General features: G+C 36.6%; 1 protein-coding gene across 1 annotated transcript; it reads left to right on the top strand.

Annotated features, from left to right (window-relative positions):
• Positions 1-1,090: 1,090 nt before the first annotated feature.
• Positions 1,091-3,800, top strand: si:ch211-170d8.2 (uncharacterized protein LOC571755 homolog). Its single transcript, XM_056463293.1, has 3 exons — positions 1,091-2,118; positions 2,888-3,029; positions 3,119-3,800. Exons 1-3 carry the CDS (start codon positions 1,710-1,712, stop codon positions 3,459-3,461), a joined length of 894 nt encoding a protein of 297 aa, XP_056319268.1. The 5' UTR covers positions 1,091-1,709; the 3' UTR covers positions 3,462-3,800.
• The last annotated feature ends 5,538 nt before the right edge of the window (positions 3,801-9,338 follow it).

Below are 9,338 nucleotides of genomic sequence, written 5' to 3'. Positions count from 1 at the left end.
CTCTGAATGTAATATGCTCAAAGTTCAATGCAAAGGGAGACATTGGCTTTTACAAAGTTGGCTTAGCAAAGCCTAAAGTGAGCGAAGAAAAATATACAGCCAGGTTAATGAAATCTTAAACCTTTCAGGTTTCGCACATACACTCTGCTCAGACACCCTCACAGTGAAGGGCAAAACTTAAAACCTATTTATTTAGACTCGCTTTTGATATTCGGTAGTACAAAATGCTGTTTATTGACTCTTGTGTTTTACCATCTTATGTGTTTTAATGTTTAATTTTGTTTTTAATAATGTAAAGCACTTTGGGCAGCCTCCTGGTTGTTATAATGTGCTATATATTTATATAAGTTATTGTATTCCGATGGTTTGTTCTGTAGACAGTTGAAAAAAAAGAGAGCTTAAAGGGGCTAATAATCTTGACCTTAAAATGGTTCATAAAATATTTAAACCGGCTTTTATTCTAGCCAAAATAAAACAAATAAGACTTTCTCCAGAAGATATATATATATATATATATATATATATATATATATATATATACATTATTAGACGTGCTGTGAAAATTTCCTTGCTCTGTTAAACATCATTTGGGAAGTAAAAAAAAAATTTAAAGGGGGCTAATAATTCTGACTTCAACACACACACACACACACACACATATATTATATATATATATATATATATATATATATATATATGTATATATATATATATATATATGTATGTATGTATGTATGTATGTATGTATGTATGTATGTATGTATGTATGTATGTATGTATGTATGTATGTATGTATGTATGTATGTATGTATGTATGTATGTATGTATGTAGGTGTGTGTGTGTACAAAAAAGGATTTTCACAGTACTAAAGAATAACCTTTTTGCTTCCTCAAAGAAAGTCTTTTAGTGAGAAGTTCGTCTACGAAGCATTGTTATATTGATAATTTGCCAAAGAAAGCTATCCTTTTCCATTAATCCGTGATGAACCAGTTCCATGGATGTGACTTGCTCCTAATGAAATCATAAATACAGATTAAGAATCTTTATCTTTCAGAGTATGAGTTTAAAAACTCTGACTGGACACCTGTGTGACCTTGAAGAGACATGGTTTAAAACTCATGGTTTAATGCAGCTTCAAAAGTGAAGTTAATTGAAACCATTCGGATTGATTGTTTATTATCTCTCCGATTAAATTCATACATTAGTATTAATATGGCTTTACAAAGTGTAGCTTAAGTGTTTAGAATCCTACTTGGGGCGTGTGTGTATGCACGCAGAAGAATGGTTGAATGGTTCCTATATACCATCAAGAGGAACAGCGGATTACCTCTCTGTCGGCTGTGGAGCTATTGTGACGGTAGGGCACTTTAGGAAAGTTTTATGCTTTAAGTTGTTTCTCTTGCAAATGAGCAGCTCGTTGGTGAAGGTGCAGATGTTCTGTAATGAGGGTCATTAGGAGCGGGAATAAGAATGGAGGCCACTGGCAGGACTCCGTGCGCCTCATTATGCACACATTTAAAAGGTCGATGGGGGTGCGAATGGGCTGCTTAAAGGGTCCCAAACAAAACCAGGGGGAGGAGAGTCAGAAGAAGCCAGAATTCAAATTCCACTGAAGAAACTGAGCTTATTGTCAGAGCAGGAGGATTTACCTTCTCATTTGAACCGTGGAGAAGCAGCGAGAAGGAGCGCAAATAAGTGGATACTTGAAATGGCCTCGGTTACGCGCACACGGGTTTTACTGCTGGTTCTTGCATTCATGGTGACTGTTATTGGAGTACAGTGCCGATCGCTTCGTACGCAGCTTCGCAAGGTGACGTCCTTCCACGGAGAGCGTAAAATACGTATCGGACACGTCCCGAGACGGAGCCGCCGCGAACCGGGCACCGAGCAGGACCAGTGCGGCGTCCTGAGCGCACCGTGGACGGAGAGCAGTGGTCCACTGGAGGACTGGAGCCAGATGTACCATCTGAAGATACTGTCGACGATCAATGACGGTCCGCGTCGAGCCGTTTTCCCAGAACAGCCTCTTTTCAGATTTGTTAGACGCGTTTATCGCTGTTGTCAAGCTGGGTACCACTGTGGAAGTGTTAAAGGAATACAGGGAGGAAAAGTTGGCAGTAAGTACCTCTTGTTATGATATCTCTGCTGAAAGAATGACGTTTAATTCAATTATAAACAAATTATATATTTTGAACACATTGTTTTTTTTAATATGGGACTGCAACGGTTGAATCTCATTAAAAACGTGTCGTTTTACTTGTTCAAGAGGTTGTACCTCAAAATATTCTGTCAGAAGTTACCCTAAAACTCACCAAAAGACCCCTAACGTAACTAGAACCAATCTGGCATTGACCAGTCTGGTCATTCATAATGGTCTTTTATTCCATTTCTAAATCTAATTCAATATTTTACAGTACACCCTTAAAGAAAAGCGTTTTTTTACTGACATAATTCAGTGGAAAAAGTCCATTTTAATTCCCCAAAAGGTTCCTTGAAGTGGAAAAAAGGTTCCTAGAACTTTTGTAGTCTTTTGATTAGAAAACCACAAGCATCATATGAGCGTCACATTAAAATCACACATGAAACCTGTGGTTTTGGAAGATTTTCCTGTGATCACATTTTCCAAATCCACAATGGGATGTAGAATTCCTTGGGTAAGACAAAATAGTTCTAAAACAATCACATGTCATATAACTCCATTTGGATGTTGCAAATTAGTGGCCAATATATTTGTATCATTGTCTTCATACAATCAGCTTATATTTTAGAAACAGTAATGTTTAGTACTGACTTCTTTATAAATCTAGGTATCACTTTAGCCTTTATTCTCTTACAGTGCATATTTGTTTTGCGACAAACCTAACATATCTCTTTCTGAATGACAAGACAACATCGAGTTTCTCTTGGGCAAGGATGTCCTGTCAGCGCCACTTCAGAAAGCAGAAGTTCATTTCCATTTTTCAAACCCCCAACACTTGAACATCCAACCCGTCCTGCCATCCCTGGAGAAACGCGGGTTCTCTACGAGGTGAGACAGAGGAACATGAAACAAAAATGTTGTACGTACAGTTTGTCCAAGACAATCACTGATCAGTTTTTGTCATTTTCCCCCTGCAGGTACAGTGTCTGGTTGAAAGACGGTGTCGTGGAGCTGCGAGTGGATCTTCTGACCCTCTTCCAGGCCCTTCAGCTACTCCTTGGAGGAGCCGGTCGAGGGCCGAGCATCATGGAAATGCATCGGGTGAGGGGCCTGACCAGACCAGGGGTCGTTGTCCAAAAGCAAAGCCCCCCGTCTCTTTATGACACAGTGTGGGGGAAGGTGGACGAAGCCCCCCTGCAGCCCACTTTACAGCTAGGACTGGCATTGCACTGCAGTCTAGCGGAAGAAATCAATATCGCCTGTGAAAATCATGGTGTACATCTAAAACACACACCATTCATTGCTCTGACCTACAGATAGCAAGTCTTTTTAGCTTTTTAGAGATAGCTTTTGTGTCAAGCTACATGCGCTCCCCCCTTCATGAGTTCTTTGTGGCCATAAAATCTCGGTCCATTCAGTCCACTAACACCTGGTGTGAATGTTCCCTGGATGGTATTTTTTTTTTCAAGAATTGCTAATGATCGCCATTGTTTTCAGACAATGGCGCTTCAGTTCTAGAAGCTTACTGTGATTCAGAGAGGCCTACATTATATTGGAACACTATGCACTTCGCCATGTAAATTGAATCTATTTATGGCTGTTATTTGTGAGATAAATGTAAATAGTGTATAATTACAGTTCTATATATTAAAACTTTTCTTTGCCATTGAAGGTGTGTGGGATTTGATTTCTTGCGGCGTGTTGTTGTGTCTCCGTTTCTGTGGGATGTCTGATTTTGAAAAACAATTTATAGGGCCCTGAACATGCTTAATTGGTTCCTTTTATAGGATTTAATAAGAGTTGAAGAGTAGTGAACCCCATTTTGCATTGAGGTTCTGATTTTTGTCAGACTTTATTCTGTGAGAACCAACTAAACGTGGCATTATCCAGTACTTAACAAACATCATAATCTTGATTTTATTACACTGAGGGTTTTTTTTTTTTCATTTTACAAAATGTAGGAGCTTCTTCAGCTCTTCATTTTTTTCTAGAGCTGTTTGCATGGTACTAAATGGAATATTTTGTTTAATGAAGTGATGCTGTAATTCATTCATTCATTTTCCTTCGGCTTAGTCCCTTTATTCATCAGGGGTCGCCACAGCGGAATGAACCACCAACTTATCCAGCATATGTTTTACACAGCGCAACCCTGTACTGGGAAACATGCTGTAATAACATTTTATTTAAACAACGACTGTTTATTAAGATAGCAAGGCATATTACAAATATTTTCATGATGCGGTAAAGAAACTGAAAAATATTGGTATTTTTATTTTTAATTTAAAATGTATTGTTTCGCTTTTATTTTCACATCATCGTGGAAGAAATCTTTTAACGGATATTATTTAATTACATAAAATCACACACTTTATCTCTAGAGCTTATCTTTAGCGCTGATGCTGAAATCCCAGCCTGATCTCACGAGAAAATGTAAGTATTTTACGTTTTGTCAATTTAGTGGCTAATTCGTACGAATTCGTATGAGTTCAGTCGTACGAAATTGTAAGATTTTAAGGAGGCATGGCACCTAACCCCACCCCTAAACCCAACCGTCATTGGGGGATGAGCAAATCGTACTTAAATGTACGAATGAAATCGTATGAATTCATACGAATTAGCCACTAAATCAAAAATGTTACGAACTGCCGTGAGATTGTGTTGGAAATCCTGTCAGTGACATCACATTTTAAAAATTTGATTCTGATTCTGAAAAAAAAAAAACAGGTAAAACTCAGTTAGTCTAATCATGAGCAATAATAAAAACAGTCCAAACACACACAACTTGCATACAGTCTTTTTATTTAATGCTTCATGCTTAATTTGTCAAATAAGTGCCAAGTAGTATTTTGTCTGTTGGTAAATGCTATGAATGGGGTAGATCACCCATAAAATGAAAATTCTGTCCATTTACACAGCAAAAATCCAAAAAAGTAAACCCATTGCCTTAAGTAAACAACCTATGTGCATAATTATTAAGTTGTCAATGGTTTACTGACGTTTTTAAGTAAAGTCAACTTGTTGCTTTTAAGGTAAGTTAAAGGGTTTACTTACTTTTTTAAAGTAAACAATCAATTTTTAAAGTGTACTCAACCTTCACTTGTCACAAAGTTGTCTGAGATTATTTCTTCTGTTATTTAAACTAATTTAAAAGTAGCTGAATCAACACAATTCTTCAGACTTGTTTGTGATAATTGTTTTTTGTTTAATCCACATAAATTTGTAAAAAAATTCAATTAACTCAATTGATTTGTGTTGGGACAACATGAAGCAATTGTGTGGAACCCAGCATTTTTTAGAGTAAACACAAAAGAAGATATTTCTATTTAGATTTTTTTTAATGGGTAGCCTTTGACTTCCATAGTATTTATTTTTCTTACTATTACTTACACAAGGAATTTGTTTTGGCTACAGACGCTTCCAGTGTACATAAAGTGACAAATAAAATAAATAAAAATGATAAACATTAAACAGATGCGGTTAGTCAAGAAACCTGGATGTTGAGTTGTATGTACAGATTGTTATAAATATACAGGTTATAAGGTGCCGTGTACAAGTGCGAATGTAGAAAGTATTGCATTGTATATTGATATAAGGTGCTGTGTACAAGTGTGTATGAGAAAGTATTGCACATATTTATTGCACAGTAGGGGAATATTTAACTGTTCATAAGGTAGACAGCCTGAGGAAAGAAACTTTTCCTGTGTCTGGTTGTTTTTGTGCTTGGTGCTCTGAAGCGCCGACCAGACGGTAACGAGAAGATTCCTTAAAATATCTTCTTTTGTGTTCAACAGAAGAAAGAAACTCATAAAGGAACTACTTGGGGGTAGGCATGGGACAATAACTGGTTTCAATGTTTACCGTGGTTTGGAAAAGTCATGGTTTTAAAATTGCGACATTTTTCTGTCATACCGTTCCTAAGGTATGTACATTTTTTATGTGCTGTAAAAAAAAAAAATCTGTGGGCGACGCAATGGCGCAGTAGGTAGTGCTGTCGCCTCAAATTAAGAAGGTCGCTGGTTCGAGCCTCAGCTGGGTTAGTTGCCGTTTCTGTGTGGAGTTTGCATGTTCTCTCTGCGTTCGCGTGGGTTTCGTCTGGGTGCTCCGGTTTCCCCCATAGTCCAAAAACATGTGGTACAGGTGAATTGGGTAGGCTAAATTGTCCATAGTGTATGAGTGTGAGTGAGTGTGTCTGTGTTTCCCAGAGTTGGGTTGCAGCTGGAAAGGCATCCGCTGCGTAAAACATAGGCTGGATAAGTTGGCGGTTTATTCCGCTGTGGCGACCCCAGATTAATAAAGGCACTAAGCCGAAAAGAAAATGAATGAAAGAAATCTGTTTTTGAAACTAATGAAGACAGCAGAAGTCAATGATTAATTAGAATTATTTAGCCTGATCATTTACAGTTTCAAAATATTATAAATGTTTCCTAAAAAAATATATTGTGTTCTATAGTGGGAAAAGTTTTTTTTTTACCCAGATATTTAAAAAGAATATATTTTAGAGCAGTAATCACAATACTGTGAAACCAGGATTTTTTATATTATCATACTGTCAGAAAGGTTATCATACTGTCAGAAACTTATACCAGCCCATGCCTACTTTAAGGCAAGTACATTTTTAATTATCTGTGAGTGAATTATCTGTTGAAGGACCTCGGTCTGCCTACAAACAAACCGGTGCAGATTTTACTAAAATATGAACGGCACCAAATCTATCAGGACATAAACTAAATAATTGATGTCCAATAATGTCATCAAATGATGTTGATAATTGGTTGATTTTAGGTTGTTAGAAAGTGCCCAAATTCCAACATCAAGCCAACATCTTAAACCATCATATTGACATCAAATACTGACATTTATGCATCAGGTATGGCAAGCAAAATCTAACATCTGATAGACGTCATAGTGGTAACGTCCATACAATGTCAAGCTATAAGATTATCAGATGTTGATATTTGGTTGGTTTTAGGTTGGACATTGACGTTGGCCTGACGTTGAGTTCTGATGTCAACCCGATTTTCATTTCCAAAGAAATGCATCGTCCATGACGTTAGGGTACAACGGCAATCTTACATCATGTTGACGTCTTATGCCTGCTGAATGTTTAAGGTCATTTCGGTCATCATACAGTAAACATCCGTCATCTTGTCATCAGTGACATGCATCTAAACAGTCTCTGGGTCAATGCGTGTAAAGACTTTGGATATCTTCTTGGACACTTTCAATGCTTCCAAAAGGTTTTCTGCCTTTATAAAGCGCCCATGTTTTAAGGTAGTTCATTATGATGCAACTGACCTTCTATGTGCAATTTGATTGGACAGGAATCACAGGACTGATTTTTCTAATCCCCATAGACAAAAAATAAAGTAGGGATTGCAGGTTGAAGGAAAGTAGTGGATACTAAAAATTTACTCAAGTAAAAGTACACATTTTTAAAACTACTTAGTAAAGTACTATTGCTGAGAAAAACTACTCAATTACAGTCATTGGAGTATTTGTAATTAGTTACTTTACACCACTGATTGTGACTAATGAGACAAATCTAATTCTGTTTAGAAACCAGATTAGATTTGTCTCATTAAAGTCACAATGTAGCTCATTGCAGGTCAATACAGGTGTCCCCATTGCACCTCATTTGCAGGATATCTTCATTTATTTTTGGCAGAGGAATTATTATCCCCGTTTTGGCTCTTTTGTACCTTTTCTAAGCTCTATGTGAAACTTCAGCTGATGACATTACATGTACGCACATATAATATGACCGATTGGTCCAGCCCACAGCATTGTTTTAGATGTTCAGAAATACATTTACATTTAGTCATTTGGCAGTACACACAGGAAGTGCTAATTATACAAAGGAACTGTTAATGCTCAGAAAATTAGGTGCTAGAGTTGTGGCTGTGTTTTTTTTAATAGACAGAGAGGAGTGAAGAGTGTGTCTACAGGTGGTTTGTCAAGCTCACTCACCTATGTGAAGCACACTTAAGGTTATGACTTGAAAACCATGTCCAAATTTATGATTTTCATTTTTTTGGTCCAAATAAAACAAACAGAAAGAAGCAAACAATAGTTTGGACACATCCTAAAACACTTAACTGAGTGAAGTTTTTATTTTAATTTGTGGCCATCTCCTGTAAATCACACATTTACTTTTTTGACGGGGTAAAAACTAGGCATGGGCCGGTATGATAGCCTTGGATAAAAATACCACGGTTTCACGGTATTGTGCTCACTGCTCTTAAATATGAAATGTCTGGGTAAAAAACAAAAACTTTTTCCACCTTTGAAAACAATATATTTTATTTTATGAGAGATTTATGGTATTTTGGAACAGTAAACATGTCAGGCTAAATAAGTCAAATGAATCATTGACTTCTGTCTTCATTTGTTTTAAAAACACAGATTTCTTCACAATTTAAAACAGCGTCTTTGGATATTTTTTTCTGCTGGAGATACCTTAAAAATGGTATTACATAAATTTTGGCGTTTTTAAAACCTTGACTTTTCCAAACTGCGGTATGTCTTGAAAACGGTTATCGTCCCATATCTAGTAAAAACACACTGCAATCTTTTACTTTACGCAATATGTTAATGTACAGAGGTCAACATCAGTCAAATCATTAATCAAAATTGTCCTTTAAGACATGAATGGGTGTTTTCGAATAGTTTTAGGAAAACTATGATAAACATTTTTGAACCACTACACTATAAAAAAAAGTCTCTCTGCCTTAATTTTTTTAGTTGAATCAAATTACATTCTGGCGACACAGTGGCTCAGCGGTTAGCACTGTCGCCTCACAGCAAGAAGGTTGCTGGTTCGAGTCCCAGCTGGGCCAGTAGGCATTTCTGTGTGGAGTTAGCAAAACCTTGCCTTTATTGGGAAAACTGGGCTGCAAATCCATACCACATCACAAGCAGAGAACCTAAAGAAAGAGTCTTTAACACTTAATTTATGGCCAATCGCCATAACAGGAAACTCCTTTAAAACTCGCAAATCTGACTTAACTCGAAATTGCCACTTTTTAACTCGCAATTCTGAGTTTATAACTCACAATTCTTACTTAATAACTCGCAATTCTGACTTAATAACTCGCAATTCTGACTTTATAACAGAATTTTGAATTTATAACTCAGAATTTTGATTTTATAATTTTTTTTTTTAATTCAATTTTTTTTGTTCAATTAATTTATTTTTAT

The sequence above is a fragment of the Danio aesculapii genome, chromosome 8, assembly GCF_903798145.1.
Source record: "Danio aesculapii chromosome 8, fDanAes4.1, whole genome shotgun sequence".
NCBI lineage: Eukaryota > Metazoa > Chordata > Actinopteri > Cypriniformes > Danionidae > Danio > Danio aesculapii.
This window is presented reverse-complemented; position numbering and strand designations above follow the sequence as displayed.

Excerpts from the sequence above, each read along its gene's own strand:
- si:ch211-170d8.2 (XM_056463293.1), top strand. The coding sequence starts at position 1,710 with ATGGCCTCGGTTACGCGCACACGGGTTTTACTGCTGGTTCTTGCATTC. Across the intron at positions 2,119-2,887 it reads ACAGGGAGGAAAAGTTGGCA|ACAACATCGAGTTTCTCTTG; the intron begins GTAAGTACCTCT and ends CTGAATGACAAG. Across the intron at positions 3,030-3,118 it reads AAACGCGGGTTCTCTACGAG|GTACAGTGTCTGGTTGAAAG; the intron begins GTGAGACAGAGG and ends TTCCCCCTGCAG.